Source organism: Vipera berus (assembly GCF_964194415.1).
Source record: "Vipera berus genome assembly, chromosome: 1".
Classification (NCBI taxonomy): Eukaryota; Metazoa; Chordata; class Lepidosauria; order Squamata; family Viperidae; genus Vipera; species Vipera berus.
The window spans coordinates 37,382,838-37,406,441 of NC_138202.1; the positions used below are offsets into that span (position 1 = coordinate 37,382,838).

At 36.9% G+C, this 23,604-nt stretch overlaps 1 protein-coding gene across 11 annotated transcripts in view; it reads right to left on the reverse strand.

Annotated features, from left to right (window-relative positions):
• The window catches only part of EVL (Enah/Vasp-like), a 178,061-nt gene that overhangs the window by 18,761 nt on the left and 135,696 nt on the right, over positions 1–23,604 (reverse strand). For all 11 annotated transcript variants that reach the window (XM_081314082.1, XM_081314080.1, XM_081314079.1 and 8 more), the window contains 2 exons: positions 6,449–6,512; positions 720–784 (listed from right to left, as the gene is read on the reverse strand). In XM_081314082.1, the coding sequence (XP_081170208.1) occupies positions 720–784; positions 6,449–6,512 (129 nt within the window). The remainder of the gene's footprint in view (positions 1–719; positions 785–6,448; positions 6,513–23,604) is intronic.

Here is a 23,604-nt window from a genome sequence, read left to right on the forward strand (position 1 = left end):
AGTTCTTTTGCATGTTGTTCAGTTTCTGGGCTACTGTATCTATGTAGTTGCCACATTTATACAGTTATGTCCTTCATACTTCAATAACAAATCTATTGCGGAAACCAAGTGAGGTACAATGTATAGCTGACTAATCTCCAATGTTGAAGGGGCATCTCTATAGAGAGTGAATGCACTTCCATTCTTCCCATAAGATCTCCCGAATTATATATTTATGAAAGCATAGACAATGTGGGAAGCAGGAGACTGGTTATTTCTATTTAGAATAACCTGTTGTTTTGTGAGAATGACAAAAGAACAATCACAATAAAATTAAGAATATTTTCAGACATACAAAATTAAGAATCTTGGAGCAGAAAATGAACCCTCTCTTGTTATTTGTGCCATGTTTCTATTCTAATAAAGATATGCTAGAATGTGGGAATGTAAGCTTTTTATTTTCACTGGGGGTAATTTCAAGCAAAATTTATTAAATAGCTATCAGTAAAAACACCCTAAAGAATAATAAAAAAACACTACATACGGCATTGCATTTCAATGCAAAACGATCCCTGTATGCATTATGAATAAACTTTACTAACTGAAACCACAGAATAATTATAGCAACAGACGAGAAGCCAAACTTTTTCAATAAAAGCACAAGGAACAGCCAGAAGTTAATAGGGAAAAATCAGGGGGAAAAAGTAGTCTTGCTTGTCTTCCAAAAGGATGATACATACCTGTGGTAGAGGTTCTTCTTTCCAAAGATTCTTGGCGTTGCTGCTGTTGCTGCTCCATTGCTTGCCTATAATGAAGGATTTTAAAAGAAATTAATCTTTAGTTCTCTGAAAGCATTTGAAAATCTGCTTAACACAAGGTCCAACTGGGTATTTTAAGAAAAATTATCTCTGTGTATAACTGGTCGTCATTGGACAATAAAGAACATTTGATTTCTATTCAATGATGCAGCTCAAAGGAAGCCAGATTTCTGAAAAAAATGTTACTTATCAGGAAGAAGGAAGCAAGATTCCTCTTTTCATGGTTTGTTTAGTATTCTTCTAAATCAAATCTCTAATTTGTATATCTCCTGGCAAACCAGAATTTTTTATTCTATTTTTATTTTAATAAAAAAATTAAAATATAAACTACAAACACACTTTATTTTTTTCTTTCAAAAAAGCTCCCCAAAACCTACAAAACAAGACATTAAAAAACTGCATTAAAAAATTAACACATACACACATATTATCTTCCCTAGTTGAATACTGATTAATACATTACAACAATATTAACCTAATATTATTATTAGGCAAGCCAGGTTTATAAGCCAAGATCAGTGATTTATGATCTTGGCTTGCTAAAAGAAAAGCATCCCTGGAGTCCACTTCTGATGGAAAAAGTCTTAAGTGATATTTTTAGCTCAGGCCTTCTTCCCAATCATAAGAACAGCCAAGTAGGGGTGATCAAGCAGCACGTACCAACATAACTGCTTGTTCATGATAAACCAGAAATCCTAATTATGCTTGCCCACTGCAATGTTAGTAGCTGTTCAATGTATATTCAATAGTACCTGAGGTTATGGTTCATCAAGAAGCATTACTCATGTGTGGAATGGAAAGCTTTGTCTTTACTGAAGTTATGTATTATAGAATCTATGTTTTTAGCCATAGCCCGGCTAAGAGATCTTCTGGTAATTGCCCATGACTTCAACACCAATTCCACAACATAATAATGATGATGATGAATATGATGAATATGATGATGATGATGGAAGTGGCATTGGAGGTCTTCTAGTCCAACCCCCTGCTCAAACAGGAAACCCTGTACCATTTCAGACAAATGGCTGTCCAGTGTCTTCTTAAAAACTCAATTTTGGAGCATTCACAGCTTCTGGAGGCAGGTTGTTCCACTGATTAATTGTTCTAAATGTCAGGAAATTTCTCCTTAGTTCTAGCTTGATTATCTCTTTGGTTAGTTTCCATCCATTGGTTCTTGTCTTGCCTTCAGGTGCTTTGGAGAATAGCTTGACTCACTCTTCTTGGTGGCAACCCCTGAGATATTGGAACGCTGCTATCATGTCACCCCTCGTCCTTTTCTTCATTAAACTAGACATAGCCAATTCCAGCAACCATTCGTTACATGTTTTAGCCTCCAGTCCCCTAATCATCTTTGTTGCTCTTCTCTGTATTCTTTCTAGAGTCTCAACATCTTTTTTACATCATGGTGACCAAAACTGGATGCAGTATTCCAACTGTGGCCTTATCAAGGCATCGTAAAGAGGTATTAACACTTCATGTGATCTTGATTCTATCCCTCTGTTAATGCAGCCCAGCACTGAGTTGGCTTTTTTGGCAACTGCAGCACACTGCTGGCTCATATTTAAGTGATTGTCTACTAGGACTCCGAGATCCCTCTCACATAATCACCAGGGCTATGAAATAATAATTATATTTGTGCAAGGACTGTTTTAGCCAGTGGAAGACAAAGTATCATCAGAAAGTCTGTGTGTGTACATTTGCACTATGTGTATGTTCTCACCAGATAGAATTATTCTTTTGCCTTGTGCCAATCGCCTGGCTCCTATTATAGTGATGTGGTGGCATGGTTAAGAGGATAGGAAGGAATGGAAATCTGCCACCATGCCAGGTGGGAAACTGTTGAATATTCTTTATACACTTGGTTATATTTCACACTCCCAGCCCCCACATCTTCTGGAATTCCTTCTCCCACCCAAATCGTAGAAAAACATTCACAAATAGAGATGCAAAAAAACCCCACAAACAAACCCAACCCACAAGCATAAGAGATGAGAAACAGCAGCAATTTATTTTTATTTCATTTATGAAAAAGGAGAGATTATTATTACATATTTATTATTAGTATGGCATAGAATTGTTGAAATTTGGAGAATGCTCAGTTACAATTTGGTTTGAAAGGACAGAAAATGAGCACTGATTAGATGGCAGTTCTATGTGCTCAGCTATTGTCCAAAAGGGGCAAGCAATAATTTGCTGAGAAGCTTTGAGAGCTCTAGACCTGCAAATATAGAAATACAACTGCTCTTTTAATGTATTGATGCATTTTGAACTAGTGGGAGAAAGAAATGATTGTTTTCTGGATTAACTCTGAATCTAATATGGCTCCCATCTCCATAGTCTGTCCTTGAGAAGCATCAGACCACTTTTTATCTTCTTTTTCCCCCCCAATCTTTATTTTTTGAAAAATAGTGTAGTTCCATTCATGTTTTTCCAAAAAGTCTTGTGCTTTAGGGACTGAATTTAGTCTATATTGTTGATTTCTAAAAGTTAATATAACCCCTTCTAGCTTATCCCAGCAAAAGGGAATATTATTTCGTTTCAAAAAATCTGTCAGGGAAAAATATTCTTTGAATTTCCTTAATATTGTAATTGGAATTTCTCTTGAATATTTGCACCTCTTTTCCAGAAATGTTAAATCTCTGATGGTAACATTTCTGAATTACTTGCTCTTTAATAGATTTTCTTATAAATTGGATCACAACATCTCTTGGCAGTTGTTTTCTGGAAGCATATGTTTAGTTTATTTTGTAAATGTTATCTATTTCTTTAGAGAAGTCTACTTTCTCATCATTAAACCATTTAGTCATTTTTGTTACAATTTAGAATAGAATAGAGCTGGAAGGGACCTTGGAGGTCTTCTAGTCCAGCCCCCTGCTCAAGCAGGAGGACCTATACCATCTCAGACAAGTGATTGTCTAGCCTCTTCTTAAAAACCTCCAGTGATAGAGCACCCACAATTTTTGAAGGCAATCTGTTCCACTGGTTAATCGTCCTCCTTGTCAGGAAGTTTTTCCTTAATTCCAGGTTGCTTCTCTCTTTGATCAGTTTCCAACCACTGTTTCTTGTCCTGCCCTCTGGTGGTTTGGTGAATAACCTGATCCCCTCTTCTTTATAGCAGCCCCTCAAATTCTGGAATACTGCTATCATGTTGTCCCTGTTTCTTCTTTTCTTTAGACTAGCAAAACCCAAGTCCTGCAGCCATTTTTCGTATGTTTTAGTCTCCAGGCCTTTAATTACCTTAGTTGCTCTTCTCTGAATTTTTTCCAAACTCTCAACATCTTTTTTGTGATATGGTGACCAAAATTGGCTACAGTATTCCAGGTGTGGTCTTACTAGGGTTTTATAAAGCGGTACTAATGCTTCGTGTGATCTTGATTCTATGCCTCTGTTTATAAAACCCAGCATTGTATTAGCTTTTTTGGTTGCGGCTGCATACTGCTGGCTCATAGTCAAGTGATCGTCCACTAAAACACCAAGGTCCCTATCACAATTACTGTTTTTAAGCCAGGTCTTGCCCAATCTGTATTTGTTCCTTTGATTTTTCCTGCCTAAATGTAAAACTTTGCTTTTCTCCACACTGAAATTCATTTTGTTGGATAGGGCCCATTATTCAAGTTTGTCAAGATATTTTTGGACCCTGAGTTTGTCTTCTGAGGTGTTGGCTACTCTGGCCAGTTTGGTGTCATCTGCAAATTTGATGAGTTCCCCTTCAATTCCCTCATCTAAGTCATTTATGAAGTTATTGAAGAGTCCTGGGCCTTGTGATACCCTACTGCTTACTTCTCTCCATGTGGACGTAGTACTATTGAGGACTACTTGTTGAGTACGGTTTGCCAGCCAGCTACAGATCCATCTGGTGCTGATGTTGTCTATTCCATGGAAACTAATGGAAACTAATCAAGGAGAGAAGCAACCTAGAACTAAGGAGAAACTTCCTGACAATTAGAACAATTAACCAGTGGAACAACCTGCCTCCAGAAGCTGTGAACACTGCTCCAACACTGGAAGTTTTTAAGAAGAGACTGGACAGCCATTTGTCTGAAATGGTATAGGTTTTCCTACCTGAGCAGGGAGTTGGACTAGATGACCTCCAAGGTCCCTTCCAACTTTATCATCATCATCATCATCATCTTTTTCTAACTTACCAAGGAGTAGGTTGTGGTCTACTTTATCAAATGCCTTACTGAAATCTAAGTATACTATGTCCACAGCATTTCGCTAGTCTACTAGTTTAGTCACTTTATCAAAGAATGAAATAAGATTGGTTTGGCATGATCAATTACATCTCTTAAGTGGCGAATTTGTTCAGGAATTCCCTTGAGGTGCAGAAAAGTGTCCTTCTGTTTCAAATCCAATAACAGTAAAAGTTGGTTAAGAAGATCTAACCTTGTGTCTGTCTCATCTCATCAAATCTGGATATTTTTAACATCTTTAGTTTGTTTTAAATCTGATACTAATAATTCAATTTTTTATCAGATTTTTCATTCATCTCTTTTATTGTGTTGTGTAACATAGAAAACTTTTTCTCAAATACTTCCATAAGGAGTTTGGTGCTGGGCTCGTCCAATTTACATTTTAGCACATCAAGATATCTTATGTGCAATCTCATTTGTCCTCAGAGGTTTTATGGCCTACTTCTCAAATTCTATTAACAGTAAATCATCCTATTCTTCACTCAAGGATAGAAAGTAATACAGGTAGTCCTTGAGTTATGGCAGTAATTGGGACCAATATTTCCATTGCTAAGAAATGCAAGCATAAATTGCAATGTCATATGATGGCATCACTTAGTGACAGAGGTCCTGGCATTCCCCATTACCATGGTTAATGAAATTTTACCGAGCAAATCCCCCAAAATCCAAGACATCCTAGGCTTGGTCTGTCCAAGCCCCATGCCTTGGTTCTTCCAAGGTCAGAGATTGCCTCCCCTTCAACAGCTTATCCTCGCCCCCATCTCTGCCTGTTTCTCCAATCTGCACTTTGCAGCCCCAGAATTGTGAGGCTCTGAGGCTACTTGCTACACAGCAGTTCATTGGCTTCTTGCAGTTTGCCTTTGTGGGTGAGGGAACAAAGTTTTGCTTCTTCTTCCTTAGGGGAAAATTTCAGTTGATAGTGATACTGGTAGAGAGCTAAAGTCCTAAGGCCCTCTGCTGTGGGTGTCCCAGAGTTTTACTCTTCCTATTTATCATCTATATGCAGTTCCTGAGAGAGGTCCAGTCAACATAGGTTGATATTTGATGATATTCAGTTGTACATCAAAACCCAAGGTTAACAAGGAATGCAGTCAAGGTGCTATCCCAGTACCTGCAGGCTGTGAGGGTCTCAGTGGGAAGAGCAGATACGGGCTTGAAATCTTCCATCAAAAGTTGAATAGTAACCTGCCAGAAATGCTCTAGCAAACCTAACACTAAACAGTAGATTGGACTAGATGACTTTATGGGTTGTTCTAACTCTATCATTTTACCATTGGCTTCAACAATTGAACTGTGCAACTATATATTTTTTCACAAATGAAGGCAAATATGTATATTTTCTAAATAAATTCCCTAATGACTGAATCGATATGTAACTTTAAATAATAGGCAGCAATTTGGCTTCTGTTTATCTTTAAAATGAAAATCTGAATATTTCTGTAGATTTTTTTCCCTTACCTTCTCTGAATTTCAATTTCATCCGGAGAGGGTCCATTTTGAACCTGGCGCTGGGTTGTGGGACCTAGAAGACAGTAAAACAGCTTCAAGGTTATTAATGTAAAGTAGTTAATGGTAGTAAGGATCTGAAAAATTGGTTATTTAAGGAAATGTGATTAACATCCAGTGGCTGGTTTCAGTGTTAATGGACCTTGGAATTTACTGCTGCTACATTTATAATGATGACTAAATTGCCTATAAATTAATAATCTCCTGCAATCAAAAAGAAGTGCTGACATAAACACCAATATTATGGAACAAAACACATTAAAGAAAATCTAATTCAGGGCAGAATTATCAATTAGGAGATAAAGGAGATGAAAGGAGTTGGGACTTCCAGTTCCGTCCCATAGCAACATTGCCAAGGGATTATGGGGCTCTACACCCCACGGCTGATTTCGCTCTGCCAGGGGATCCTAAATGGGTCTAAAGTTGCCCCGGAAAGGCGACAAAGAAGGGGCACCCCAATGATCACGGAACAATAGCGGTCGATCCGTTCGATCTGGATGAAGCCCTCCAACCCGATAGGAGAAAAGCTAGCTGCACATCAGTGTCTAGCCCAAGCTACCAGCAGCCAAAGTCCAAGAGCACGAACTACAGCAACAGTGAACAGCGTGTTTGGAACTCTTCCATTTTGTAATTGACTCCCTGGGAAAAATCCCCAAAGCAAGAAATCCTCCAAAAGTGAGAAGGTAGGGGACTATACTCCCACCCTTCCATAAATGGAAATGGCGAATTAACTTCACGGGGGGGAAGAAATACACTGAAATGAAATTAATACCATTACAATCTGGATAAATCTGAAAATTAAGAATAACCATTAATATATTACATCTGAAAGAGTTTTTTTTTTATTAAAAAGTTTTAACATACAATTTTTCCTTTAAAAATCCCCCCTCCCCCTCCCTTCTCCCTCCCCCCCTACCTCTCCCCTCCCCCCCTCCCCCCCCGACTTCCCAGAGCTAAGTACAAGGTATATAAAAAAAAACAATCATAAACAACCATATACTAACATCCATAAACTCTAAAATCCATCACTCTCTAGCTTATATAGGATAATATATATATATATATATTAAATATATATAGAAAAACAAAAATAGGAAAAAAGAAGAAGAAAAGAAAGAAGACTTATTCAAATGCTACATGAAACTTCTTAACCCTATAAATCCATTTTCTCCATTCCATAATATAACGTTCTTGCGAAAAATCTTAGGCCAAAATCTACACCATCTCTGCCAGGTCAAAAATCTTTGAAGTCACTCTCCTATAATCGGCAGTTCCTCTTTCTTCCATTACTAAGCTATCAAAAGTCTTGCTGCCGTAATTAAATTTCACATAATTAGTATCCACAACCGTAACGTCCACAATTATCCCCAACAAAGAAAAAAAAAAACAAAAACAAAAAATTTGCGAACAAAACTTTATCCTTTGCTTAAAAATCTTCTACATATTCCACCAAATTTTTATCCAAAAAGCCTTGATCTCCACATCTCCAACATTTTGGCTAATAGTCCGGATACATACTTGCAAACTTTTTAGGATCTAAATGCCATCTATAAAGCATTTTATAAAAGTTCTCTCTTTACGTTCCTAACCCAAATCTTTTCCCACGTGTCCATTGCGATAACTTCCTAGGTGTTCATTGTAGAAGTTCCATAGACTTCTGCTGGTCTTGCTCTTTTATTATTTTCTTTTTGATCGTTTTAAAGCAGCACGCGTCACCCTCCGCTCTCCAGGATCATCCAAAGAAATTGTAGCTTGATCTCCTCCAGCACCATTCTCCTCTATCTGTCCATCCTCAATCTCTTGATGTTCTCCTTCTCCAGATCCCTTTGCAGCTTCCAGAAGTGATAATGAGGTTGCTTTTAAAACGTTATTATAAAAATCTCGCGCCTGCATCACAGTAATCAGACGGTACCTTTTACCTTCATACATCACCATCAACCCAACTGGAATCTCCCATCTGAACCTTATATCTCGTTGCTTGAGCTCTTGCACGAGGAATATGAAATCCTTCCTTCTCCTTAAAATCTTTGGAGGAATTTCTTTTAAAACCAAAACTTCTTGATCAGCAATCACCACTTTAGAATCATAGGCAACTTGTATAACTTCATCTCTAATTTCCCTCTTAGTAAAATAAACCACCACATCTCTAGGCAGCTTTCTCTGTCTTGCAATCCATGAATTCACACGAAACACTTTATCCATGCCTCCCTTTATTTCAGATGCTGGCTGATTCAATACCACTTCCAGAGCCTCAGAAATCAGCTGCTTTAGATCTTCCTTAATATTCTCTTTTAAACCTCTAATTCTAACAGCAAACTGCATCTGGTAATATTGAACAAGACTCAATTCTCTGTCCATTTTGTCTCTTAAATCTTCATTCTCCAGTACTTTTGCTTCTAATATGGCATTCTTTTGAGTCAAATCTTCCACTTTTTCCTCCAATTCTTCCACACATTCAGCCACTTTATACACTGAGGACAAAATGTCTACCTTCATCACCCTGAACTTCTGTTCCATCCTCTCTTCCATTCTCTCCTCCAATTTCTCCAATTTCGCCTCCATCTGTGCAAATTTATCACCCATTGATTCCAGAATTACCTGGGCATGTTTTTCAAGAGCATCTTGTAAATCCTTCGATGTCAATACATCAGGAAGGTGCAACGCCTGCAATGATGATTGTTGTACCGGAGAAGTTCCAGCACTCCGAAGAGTTTTTGAGGGAGGTTTAGCCGCCATCTTTTTTCACTTGTGACGCACTTTCACTTTAAGTTTAAAAAGTCCATCAAGCTAGAGAGTAGAATATAATAATCCTCTTCACCTTTTCCTCTTGTACCGCTCTGCCTGCTCCTTTTATTCCATAGTCCTTCCTTCAGGCAGGGGTGGTCGCAGACGCCTGGCTCTGCTCCATGAAGTCCGGAGCAGAGACGCTGACCAGCTGGGAGCCACCCAGGCTACGGGGGAGTTCAATCCTTCAGCCGCCCAAGCTACAAGCTCAGGCGGCCCCGGAGAACTCAACCCCTACCTGGGGCCTCACCCCCTCCTCTTCTCCCGAGGAGGGGGCTTCAAATTCGCCCGAACAGCTGATCGGCGCTGTTTCGGGCGAAAATCACTCAGCTGAGCCGCGGGCAGCCCGGGAAGGCTGTCTCCGGCGCCGCGCAGCCACCGGAAGTCACATCTGAAAGAGTTTTGATGAAATTAAAAAAACCCTCACTTCTTTGTTTGAAAAGTTGGAAAATAAATAACTACTGACATCTAGTGGAGAATTAGAGTATAAAACAACAACACTGACTCAAAAATTGGCAAGACACACAGAAACAAAGAATAATCTGTTCCCTTGAACTTTAATAAATTTCAGCCAAATAGAAAACAGCTGAGAACAAAGTAAGTAAACATACTGGGCTGTATATTACAAATTGAAAACTACTTGCTTCAAAAACCACTGAACTTCTGGGATTATAAATATTTACTGAGCTATGATCTTTAAGCTTAAGAACTGTCTGCAAAAAAAGAAAAACTTTTAACCAGTGCTTTTTTTCTCATCTTGGCAGGCGCAGGAGGCGGGAGGGTGGGGGGGCGGTGCTGCTGCAGTCACAGGTGCGAAGGGTGTTGGCGGCGGGCTCCCCTCCCTGGGGCCGGAGCTGGCACGGCTGGTGCTGTGGGAGCAGCAGAGCCCACTCTATATGGCGGGGCTGCGCAATGCGGGCAGCGGAGGCGGTGCGGGCCAGGCAATGTTTTAATCTTATAATTTTAAAAATATATTTTTTCTATTGTAAGTTTCCCCAAACCTCGCCATGTGGATTGCATACAAATATTATATAATTGGTAAATAAAGGTAGAACATATGTTAAATATACATCAAATGATAATATGCTTCCCTACAAAGTCAATTCTTGCTCAATGACAGACCAAGGAGTTAACTTGGAATGGCAAGAGGAAAATCTAGAAGAGGTCTGTGCAGCTCTTCAACATCTTCATCAACGATTTGGATGAGGGGATAGATGGGAAACTCATCAAATTTGCAGACAACACCAAGCTGGCAGGAATAGCCAATACTCCAGAAGATAGGCTTAAGATACAGGAGGATCTGGACAGACTCGAACACTGGGCACTATCTAACAAAATGAAATTCAATGGTGAAAAAAGTAAGGTTCTACATTTAGGCAGGAAAAATCAAATGCACAGGTATAGTATAGGTGGTACCTTGCTCAATAGTAGTAACTGTGAGAGAGATCTCGGAGTCCTAGTGGACAATCACTTAAATATGAGCCAGCAGTGTGCTGCAGCTGCCAAAAAAGCCAACACAGTGCTAGGCTGCATTAACAGAGGGATAGAATCAAGATCACGTGAAGTACTAATACCACTTTACAATGCCTTGGTAAGGCCACACCTGGAATATTGCATCCAGTTTTGGTCACCACGATGTAAAAAAGATGTCGAAACTCAATAATAATAATAATAATAATAATAATAATAATAATAATAATAATAATAATAAAGTTGGAAGGGACCTTGGAGGTCATCTAGTCCAACCCCCTGCTCAGGCAGGAAACCTTATACCATTTCAGGCAAATGGCTGTCCAGTCTCTTCTTAAAAACCTCCAGTGTTGGAGCATTCACCACCTCTGGAGGCAGGTTGTTCCACTGGTTAATTGTTCTAACTGTCAGGAAGTTTCTCCTTAGTTCTAGGTTGCTTCTCTCCTTGACTAGTTTCCATCCGTTGCTTCTTGTCCTGCTTTCAGGTGCTTTGAAAGAATATTGAATATTGAGGGGTATGATTTATTGTATGGATGGCATGCGTATTTATTTTATGACAAAAAGGTGGATAATATTTTTAAGACTCATATTTTAAGGAACGCTTTGTTCCGAGTTTGGAAAAAGTACCAATATATATTAAATAATAAAATACCTATATGGGCAATACCTAGACATGCAATAGGAAATATAAATGTGGAGAAGAAACAAGATGTGATTACTTATAAAGAACTTCTTAGAATGGAAGGGAATATTTTGAAACTGAAACTTTTAAATGTTTTAAAGGAAGAAAAGATAGTACAGACTTGGTTTCAGTTTATACAATTACAAGCTAGATGGAAAGAAGATCAGAAAATTGGTATAATAAAAGTTGATGAAAATTTGATAAAGCAAATTAGAGATCAAAGTCAATCGCATATAAAAAGGTTATATAATGCTCTTATAGAGATTGATTGAGAATCGGAGTTAAAGATTGTATGATAAAATGGGCTCAGAATATTCAAGAGCCCATAATGATGGATACTTGGGGAAAAATTTGGGTTAGAAATGTAAAATTTACACAAGCACAAAACCTAAGAAAGAATTTTTATAAGATGTTTTATAGATGGCATTTAGATCCTAAAAAGTTAGCATGTATGTATCCAAATCAACCACCTAAGTGCTGGAGATGTGGTAGTGAAGAGGCAACTTATTATCATATATGGTGGACATGTAAAAATGTTAAAGCCTTTTGGATAAAAATATGGTGGATTTTTCAGAAAGTTTTTAAGAAAAAAATAAGATTTACTCCGCAGCTATTCTTATTGGGGATTATTTCGGATTGTACTGTTATAGAAACTAAATTAATGTTACACTTAATAACGGCAGCCAGACTGTTGATGGCGCAACATTGGAAGAAAGAAGATCTACCTACAATAGAACAATGGATACTTAAAGTAATGGACGTAGCTGAAATGGCAAAAGTTTCAGCATATTTGAAAGAACAGTCACAAGAAAAATATAATTTGGAATCGAAAAGATGGATTGATTATATTCAAAACAAATATGGGACTAAAAAGTTTCAAATAGCATATGAATAATTCTTAACAATTATAGAAGTGTTATTATAATTACTTTAGTTTTGTTATAAGGGAGTTAAAGGGTGGAAGGTTTGTTAACGTTGTAATAGATATTTAGCATATGTTTGCATAAGATTGCTATATGTAATACACTGTATTCTGCTTTGGGAAGTCCGGGGGGGGGAAGGGTTGATGGGGAGGGGGGGGTTATTAAAATTTTGTAAAACTTTTCAATAAAAAAAATATCATCCTCTATGGAATTATAACCATCACAAGCACTTTGCACAGGATAATAGGTATTTTGTTAGTTCTACAGTATTCAAGAGATTAACAAAAATTACAGAAATCTTCATAATCTTTCTGGGAAATCAACTATGCCATTTTCAAATGTTCTAGAATAGAAGATGAATTTTCTTTCCTTGTGATCCTAAGCAAAAAAAAATGAAGTCACTGTAAACAGATATACAATTCACCCAGCTTCTAATAATTGTTTAACTTAAACTATCACCATTCTTTAATTTTAAATAACCAGAAGGTTTTCTGGTTCTTGCAGTTACTGGCTACAGAATTTTGCCTGATCATGTTATCTGATGTTCAATTTTGTATTTGTGCTTTCCCAATGTTCATGCACAGATTCAGTGAATGGAATTATATATGATCAGTCTGTGACAAATCAGTCACTGCTTTGGGGACTGTTACACACCAATGTGTGCAACTCAACCTAGTGCAGGGGTACGCAACTTTGGCTCTTTTATAACTCATGGACTTCAACTATCAGAATTCCTGAGTCAGCATGGCTGGTTCAGGAATTCTGGGTATTGAAGTCCACAAGTCATAAAAGAGCCAGGGTTGCCTTCCCTTGACCTAGTGTGTGATTTAAATGAAAAATATTTTTTGAAAAAATAAGACCAAAGAAGCAGAAGCAAATATTATTTCTGTTTTCCTCTTCTAAACACTATTTCTACCCAAACATCCATATAAAATCTTGTTGGGAAGTGGAAACAATTTGATGGCAAAGAATTAAGAACTGCTTCTATTTCATTTCAAATCTCCACCATATTTTTTTCCTCTAAAAAGATACCTTAGTTTTGCTATTTCAGTATTTAGAAAAAGTTATTTTTTTCTTTTACAGAACAACTCTGAAAGAAAAGAAAGAGAAAGCAGAAAAACATAAATTTACAGGAGAAAATATTAAAAAATAGATTTGAAAAAATGTATAATTTCTTCTAAAATGGCAAACATGGCAGTGGAAACAAAAAGTTTTTTTTAAGAAAACTAGTAACAATGTTCTGAAAAAGGTGAAATGATGTGCTCATATATGAAAATGAAGATATAATTATGATTTGCTATCACTTCTCTTTAAAAAAGGAAGATAAATGAACAGCAGGTAGAAGCATTCATACCAGTGAAGACTGCACTTTTTTAAAAAGAGAGAGCCATGCCAAGAAAGCAAGGACCAATAGGAAACAGCAGGCTGCCCCATGAACCTCTGCTGTATAGGAGGTTAGGAAAAGCCGTAATAAGCATAATGTACCAAAAATCTTTGGTGATTCTGAATGAAGTACAACTTTCCAAAGTAATACCTTGTCTGGAAGTCCCCATTTATTAAGGGACAGACTTGGAAGCACAGAGTTGGAAGAGGTCATTTAGACCACTACACATACATTTTTTCTTAATGCAAGAATGCAAACTAAACATTCCGACAAACTCTATATCACGGGTGTCAAACTCGCCATGTCACGTGATGTGTCACGACATATCACAACTTTATTTGCATTGCCGGAGCTGGGGTGGGCGCAGCCTCCATATGATGGAACTGACCCGCGTGCCGGCAGTTTGACACCCCTGCTCTATATAGTCTTTGCTTGAATATATCAGTAGAGGGGAATCTATTGCTTTCCCACATAAACTGTCCAGGATTGTGTAGCTTGGTAGAATTTAATGGTCCTTAAAATAATAAAAACGACTAATTAATTATTACACTTTATCCTAAATTTTTACTGGCCCTTGCCCATAAAAGGAGGATTTCCTCTCTGTAGTATGATTAGCAATAAAACTCCTGAAAGAACTGAAATATCTCTAGTCCTCTGAGTTACTTTACAATAAAACATCGACATTTTGCTTAAGTAACCTATGTCAATATTCTGCATATTCTTTCACAGCAATAACCACAGAAATAAGTTATGTTTTGAGTTTTCTTTTAGCTAATGAAGATTTGTCAAGATATTTCGTACCTAGAGATTTTTCTAATTATTTTAGAACCTGCTAAAGCTTCTGATTTACTAATTTTAAAATATGCTCACAGATTTGCTCTTGATACTATCTGTTAATTAGACATATGCAAACCAATGTTAGCATAAGTAGAACCAGAGACTAACAGCTTGTATGATTACTTGTAAATGAAACTCTCTGTGACTGAACACAACAGATAATTAACCCAAGCATTTTTTATTCTTTTTCTGATTAGACCAAATTATTTTTCTTGAAATGCCCTTTAATATCATCCTTTGATCCCCAAAGTTCTTGAAAAGATTTGAGCTTCCTGGTAATCTATCATATGTTTATTTGTGGATGGCACAGCCACAAGAAGAATGAATATAAATATGTTTTAGCCTTGCAGGGAGCTAATTACATTGCTGCTGCAAAAATGTAATGCAATTGTTACTGATGTAAGATCCTAAACCTAAATATTTCCTACTCCTATGCCTACTTGCTGGTCTCCAGACTTAGTCTTATTAACCCAATTGTTTACAGTATTTATTAAAAAAAGCTTTCTGCTCTGGAACACAGTTTCTGAATCAAACTGATACACAAGCTCCTTCAAAATATATTGCTGTCTTTCTAACTACTTCTAAGACTCCTTTTAATTTTCACTTTCATTCCTCCACCCCCCCCCCCAACAGCTCCTGTTCTGCTTCACTCTCTCTTGCAGATTCCTTTTCATCTGCCTGTAAGGCTTGGCTTCTTGTTGTTTTCTTTGTGCAAGACTGTTTCTCCTTTCTTCCAAGCTGCTTGCAGCTGCTTCTGTTTGTCTTCTCTCCTTTGGCAGTTCAGCTAGTTCTCTGCTGTCCCATCTCACCTCTTTTCTTGGTCTTCTTTCATCCTCCCTACAAAACTGCAGCCTCCAGATTAAGACAAACATATACCAGTTCCAGCAGCAACTCCTAATTCCAACACTCTTCCTCTTACATCTGCAGGAGATCTTTTGATCAGTAATGGAGTACAGATAAAAAAAGGATAAAGTTTTCTCCGCAATTGTTTTTATTGGGTATTATTACAGATACTACTGTTATAGATACAAAGTTGATGTTGAATTTAATTACGGCAGCGAGACTTTTAGTAGCACAATATTGGAAGAAGGAAGAACTGCCGACTATAGAAGAGTGGACTTTGAAAGTTTCTAACTTGGCGGAAATGGCAAAGATTTCAGCATATTTGAAAGATCAATCGCAACAGAGATACATTGTGGAATGGAGAAGATGGATTGAATATATTCAGAATAAATATGGGACTAAAAAGTATCATTTAGCATTTGAATAAGTAGAGGATTTTTATGACGTATAATTAGTTAGTAGTTATTTTATTAATATTTTGACTATGGAGAGTTAAAGTGTGATAAAATTTAATGTTTTATTATTGTTGTTAGCATATTTTAGATTATGCTTGTTTGTATTGTTATACCCTGTATTCAGCTCTGGGAAGTTGGGGAGGGGGAGGGGAGGGTTGGGGGGGGGTTGGGGAGAGGGGAGGGGGAGGAGGGGGCTTTTTGTATTCAAAAATGTATTGTAAAACTTTTCAATAAAAAAAACAAAACAAAAAACAAAAAAAGTAATGGAGTACAGACTCTTGTCACTTCTAGAATGATTGCACCTTCCAGAAGCTCTGTTTCTAACCAAATAATAAAATCAAATCACAAATAAAATAGGACTGAATTGTTCTATTTGCTACATTTTGGTAAAATATCCCCACTGCGGTATCACAAATATTAAACCGTCTGTACCATATATTGTGCCTCATATGCTTCTTCGTTTTTGCTCCAAATTAGTGATGTCGATGATGGAGAAGAAAGTTGTATAGGGAAAGAATAGAAGGAACCTTTTTTCAATGTCCTCCTTTGCTCCAACCCCCTTCCCAGATTTTTTTCTTTTGAAAATGAAACTCAACCCTATGATTCTACCAGATATATTTTGCACAGAAAAAGTGGTCCTAATTCTGTCAAACTCGCAACGTCACATGATGTGTCACGATGTATTGTAACTTTTTTTTTCATTGCTGGAAATGGGGTGGGCATGGTTTTGACATGACACATCTGGCCCGCAGGCCGGCAGTTTGACACCCCTGGTCTGAAAGATCAAGTGGCTCATATTGAAGTATGCTTATTATGTTTAAAAAGCTAGATTTTAAAGTAGCATGACTAATAAATCAACATTAATAAATAACAGTGATAAAGGGCCACATAAAATAAGAGAATAATGAAATAAATAGTGTAGCTAGTTACTAAACTATTGTCTTTTTAGTCAGGATTTTCTCCTAACCCATTTCTTAATGTTTATTTAATCTAAACATTTCATTTAATCATCATTAATTGGAAAAGAAAGGGCACATTACAAAGAAAATATATTTACACAAATTGACATATATCTGATTCATAAACTAACAATCACAAGAATCTCGATGCAGCATGTTAGATTGCTTTGAATTTTCTATAACCTTCAAGAGGAATCCTGAAGTAACCAAGTCAAGAGATAAGTAATTTATGCACCAGAACATTCAGATTCTTCATGAATCAACCAAAAATATGTAACTTACTTCTAGACATTATCCATGCAGATGCCTATATGCAAAACAACAACAACAACAACAAGACAATGGACCTCACCTTAGGTCCATAATTACCTCATCTATGGTATACATTTCTGCCATCCTAGCAAAATTAGGGTTGTTTACTATGGGCAACTCTCACTTTGTGTATGAATTTTAAATTTCACCTTCATCCATCTAATTCCAGATGAACACACCCAACCAAGGGATGGCATCTTTTTATTCAGATGAAATGGAAAAATACAACAACTTGGTAATCTGAATGATCTTGGCCATCAGTATCACACTGATGTTAGTACAAAGGGCAGTACAGTACAAACTATGAGGAGTCACCACTAGAAAATCTCCCCATATTATAGAAATACAACTTCCCTGTGAGATAGGAGTGAAATTTCCAGTGCATGATGCCAACAATCTCAATCTCTGATCTGCAAGAATACTGTGGCCAAAAAGCTGATAAGAAAACCAAAAGCATCAACAGGTATATATTTCCTACCTATTTCTCAGCTAAGACAATCAAGGTTCTTGTCGGTATGTCCTATGTGAAATTATTTTTTTCAAAGTCTTAGAGCAACTTCTTGAATAATTGAGCAACTTCTTGAATAATATGGTCAGTAACTGAGCACTAAACACTGATCTATATGTCCTCAGATAATGAAAATAAAGTATTTTTCTCCTAGCAAACTTGCTAATTGTATATTTTTCAAATCAAAGAAACATATAATAGTAAAGGATACCCCTTTGTGTGAAACCTACACACTGAGTTCCATGTATAAAAGCATAATTGCTTTAGTTGTTGGCAGTGTATGTGTGGATGTCTATGACCACATGAAATGTCAGGAAGCAGGGCTTAGTAATGCAATCCTACCCCATAAAGTTAGAAATCAGTACAATTTTCATAGCTATAACAATTTCTATACAAGGACTCTATTCTAAGGGGAAAAAGCCAAGCCCTATTTTTCTCAATTAATATTGAAGCACATCGATCAAATAAGGAAGGCATAAGTGAGACAAATCCAAATATTTTGATCTAATGCTCAGATCTCAGCAACTTATCTAATTATCCAATCAGAGAAAGCCTTAATTATACAGGTAGTTCTCATTTGGCTACTTCCTTGGATAGTGACTATTCTACAAATCCAATGGTAATAAATGATAAAAAATCATTTTCTGATCAATGCACTTACAACAACAAAAGCCTGCAGTGTGAAATTAATTTAAGGCCTGGTCAGTTTCAGGCAGCAGCTGCCAGTTAGACAGAGGGTTCATATCAACCAATTAAGGTCACAGAGCTGAGCTTTGTTAGCTTGTAGTTAGCACTTTTTAGGGATATGCTGTGCTGTGGAGAAAAGCAGCTAGGGAAGAAATAGCTGCTTAAGCAATCTCTCTGTCTTGCCGAGGGCAAAAAGAGGGGGGAAAAATGGGTCAAGCACATGACACCATGTGAGAGAACTTTATCTAAATGAGAAAATTTTATCTGTCTTTGCAGCATGTCTTCTCTCAGTCATGTGGTTTGCTTAGTGACCATGTTCCTTAGCTACCATTCTGCAGGAACGGATTGCAGTTACTAAATGAGGACTATTTGATGAAAAATAAAATTCTCTAGTTTTAGAAAAGAATTTGAGTGTAAAGCTCTTTTTTAAAAAAGCAATTATCAAATCAAGATATGATGTAAGAAAGTTTAAAATAAACTTCTTTATAGGTCAGGGATGTCAAACTGTCAGCCCGCAGGCCAGATGCGTCATGTGGAAGCTGCGCCCACCCCATTGCCGGCAATGGCAAAACTGTCCCGATACATCGCGCAACGTCGCGGGTTTGACATGTCTGTTATAGGTGGTCCTATTTAAAGACTGTTTGCAGTTACAACAATGATGAAAAAGTAACTTTATGACAAATCCTTGCATTTATGATTTTTGCAGATCTGTAAAGCAAAGGAAAGCTGCAGTAAAATGAAAAGTAGTCATGGTTTCACTCATCTACCACTTCACAGCCAAACTGCTAATCTCAATTGTGGTCACTAAACAAAACCTACCCATATCATATAGATTTCCACTTGTCTTTTTATGTTTTGGGATTTAACATTTACCCAAAGCAGTAATCAGAAATGACATCACATCTTATAATTTGAGAAAAGATGCAAAAAGGAAATTATACCATTTGCTACTTTAGATCATCATGCCTATGAAAAGTATTGTACTAAGTTGAAAAAGTTTTGAAAAAAGTGCAATAATCTCAAATAAGATATACATAATGAATTAAAATAACATGTCAAACCAGTAATTATAATCAGAAATCATTCCTGCTACTTTTTAGTATAATAAATTTGTAAATGTTCACTACTGATGCAATAATTTCTATGGTCATTTAAATCAATTACATTTTGAAAACCAACCAACTAATAAACTCCATCTCCACTTAAAAATAAAATAAAATAAAATAAAGAGCCAGTGAGGGATAGCAATTCATCCTCTTCCATAGGGCTGGGCATGTTCCTATTTAAATTCAGCCCCTAAAGCTGGCTCCTCATTAATATTCAGGCAATAAATACTACAATTGAAATACTACAGTGAGAGGGGCAGGGACTATGAAGGGACTCTTAGAAATATGAAACTAGGATGGGACGGATTAAGTACTTATATTAAACAATTCCACTGGAAATGGCAGACTTGTATGTCTGATTTTCATTTTAAAATTTCAGAAGTTGGTTTATATTCATCTATGTACAAAATTTAGCTTCTTCCCCTTCCTGCAGGTTAAATAATATATAATAAAAAGTATCTGAAGATGTATTTGAAAAATGGGCAACTTCTCATCTAGAAAAGTTAAGTTTAACCATTAATCAACAGCACCACGAAATGCAGAGTACAATACGCTAATAATTGTTACAGAGCTTCAAGGCAAATAATATGGCTACTTATTAGACAAATTTACTTTTAGTCAGTGTTCACTACACTTGAGGAATCCTCTCCTGCTCCATTTCTGACATTACTAGACATCACCTAAAACCCTCTGTTTTTAGCCGTCATCCATTGGAAAAGAAAGGAATAGTCATTTTGCACATTATGGCACTAAAAGTTTCTCCCCAGGACTATCAAAAAGGAAAATTCATTTCAAAGCTTGAAAAATCCAAGCATATAAAATCAGAGAAGATGATTAACAATACCTTCCACTCTTCCCTTTGCAACTGCAATCTGAATATGAAAGATACTCAAAAACACAAAACAGAGAAGTAAAATGTTTCCATCACCTACAAGACATTCGGCACAGGATGATGCAGTCACACTGACAGAGGCAGAAGCAGTGGCAAATCCATTCTCTGTTAACCATAATAAAACCTCAATAGAACTTTTGATGACCAAATAAATACCTAGATCCCTCAATGGCCAGGTTACACAGGATGTAATCAATACCTTCCCTGCAGCAGTAGAGTGGGCCTCTTTCTTTAATTATTTAATCAGAGGCTGCCTTCTGAGTGTTACAGAAGGCTTAAATGTTAGGTTTATAATATAGCACTCTGTCTACAGAACAAAAATAAACATGGCTGAAATGGCACTGTGTGAAACATTTAAGAGTCCCAGAAGGACAAGATGACTGACCTTTTTCTTTGTTTTACTTCTATGGCTACTGAGGAAATATGATAATGCAGTACTTTTAAATGGATGTCCCTACACAGCTACTTTGTCTTATCTGTAACTTTCAGAAGGACAGGTATTAAATGAAACAACACATTTCACCTTCCCATAATCATCATCATCATTACTTATTACAATTATATGCTGCCTAGTACCAATTCTGTTTTTTTCCACTCTTTCCTTCCACTTTTCCCAGTATTAGAACCTTTTTCAGAGAAGTAGGGCTTTGCATAATGTGTCTGAAGTAGGATAATTTGAGCTTGGCCATTTGTGCCTCAAGTGAGAACTCTGGATGGATGTTTACTTATCCATTTGTTTGTTTGTTCTCTTGGCTGGGCACTATATTCTCAGGATCTTCCCCAACACCAAATTTCAAAAGCACCAATAGTGTTTCTATCCTGCTTCTTCAATGTCCAACTTTTGCTTCCATAGGGTGTCAAAGAGAACACCATGGCTTGCACTATTCTGACTCCACAGCTATGGATACATCATAGTATCTGAACACTTTTTCAAGGTCTTCATGGCTGCTCTATAAAGTCCTCATCTGCAGCATATTTCTTGATTGCTTGTTGCTTTATTATTGATGGTTGATCCTAAAACACAGAAGCCATCCACCACTTTTGATATCTTCATTACCAATTCTAAGGCTGGTTGTTGTATCTGTGGATATTAATTTGCTCTTCTCAGAACATCTCATTGTCCTCATGAGAAACTGGTGTGAAAATTAGCTTGCTTTCTTCTTCATTAGCTTTACTTGGAACTTGCAAATGAGAATTTTGTATCCCACAGTCAGCACCTGGCCATGTCTTTGATGCTATACTTGAGTTCCTTCATCATCTTTTAGCAAATACAGTCAATCTGATTTCTGTGTACCTCTGTCTATGTACTGAAGTGTATTTCTGATTGTTTGAAGATAGTGTTAGCTATGAGGAAATCACTGGAGTGGCAGAAATTGATGAATATGTCATCTCCTTCATTTTGGTTTCCTAAATCATACAATCTGACTAGTTTCTTCTTTTGAATTTCCAACATTAGCAGTCTAGTCTCCAATCATAAGCAGCATGTCTTGCTTTGCAAGCACTGCTGATTTCAAACTGAATTTGATCATAAAACTCATTATCTCCTCTTCATCTGTACTATTGCTGACTTTGTAATAATGCCGCTTGGGGGGGGGGGCGAAAGCCCTAATAAGCAGGCATATATATAGAATGAAGGCTATTGCTAAGCACATTGATTTGTGCTTAGATTGTAAGCCGCCCTGAGTCTTCGGAGAAGGGCGGGATATAAATGGGATTAAAAAAAAACATAAACCTGAATTGTCTTCATATTAAAGGGATGTCCACAAAGTCTAATCAATGTTATTCAGTCATAGATTGTATTGTAGTCAAATACTGTTCTTGCTATATCCATCCTAACTATAAAAGCTATACCCTTCCTTTCTTTTTTGCGTCCTGCATAATTAAGTGATATTCTGAGTGTCCAATCCTAATCCGCCTCAATTCACTGATGCCTATGATGTCTATCTGTAGTTGTTTTATTTCAATTTTCCCATGTTTGTGCTTCTTCCATATTCCCACTTTGCAGCTTTGAATTTTATTTTCCTATTTGACAAGACCAGCAACTAGATGTCCTGAAGGCTTTAATCTAGTCATGACTTAAAAACCTTCTGTTCTCTGAAAAATCCTCAGTTCCTGTTTAATAGCATGTCAACACCCTTTCAACCTGAAGGGTCCATCATCTGGCATTTTGTCAATAATTTTATATTTTCTATCTAAATGGTTGTCTTGGTAAAATACAGGAGTAGCTTACCATAGATTTTTTTCCTGGAAAAATATTGATGTTCTTGCTATCTTCACTAAAAGTGATAACCTGCCTCCAGCATCTTCCTATATCACTACTGCTCAGTATAGATTTCTGCTTGCTTTAGCTGGGCAGCTGGAATGACCTCCACACCTTGGATAACTCTGCTGGGAATATATACTCCTGGCATACATACCCAATGGTCTTTATCCATTGTAGGAATCCCCCCCCCCCCCTAGATGAGGCAGCATAGCAGGACTGTCTCTTTCTCTGTGCGTGTTTGTGTGTAGACATATAAGCTTGTGGGTGTATAAATGCCCTTTACTATAATATCTTTTTCACATTTCCAAAAAAGGGCTTCTAATGTTTCCCGTTATGACTCTGGCTTTCCCATTTAACAGATTTTATCTAGCAATAAGAAAAGTGATCAAAGAAGATAAAATTGTTGGATGCCACATTTACTTGAGTAGAAACTGACACAGAATGTCAAGAGGACTGACCTCAGATTCATTTGCTGCCATTCTACTTTATGGATCCATTTATATTAGTCATTTACAAACTCCATACTGCTAACTATGCTCATACCATTATATTATTTGCATTTTTACAGGAGATAGAAATGTATTTTTAAAAGAACATTATCCCCAACTTATTACATACACATACAAACCTTTTGGCATACACAAAAAAACTAAGATTATTGAATTGATCCAATTTGTGAATCACGTGGTATTAAATAACTGATACAGCAGTTCCCACCTCCCATTTCCTCTAGAATAGCCCTCAATCCAACAAACAGTGCAGATAGTTGAAAAGAAAAGAGGTGTTATATTTGTGAAATACAAATAGTTGAGATCAAGTGTCCTTTCAAAACCAGCATCTTTCATATTTGCTGCTACCAATTTAGATTTCTTGCTCTTACTGCTAAATATATGCTCTCATCTTTATCATTCAACAACACCTGCCGTGATCCATGCAAGACAAGAAGGCATGCTATCCCAAGCAGTATGCTGATTGTTTTAATTGCTTCTAGACTGAAATCCTT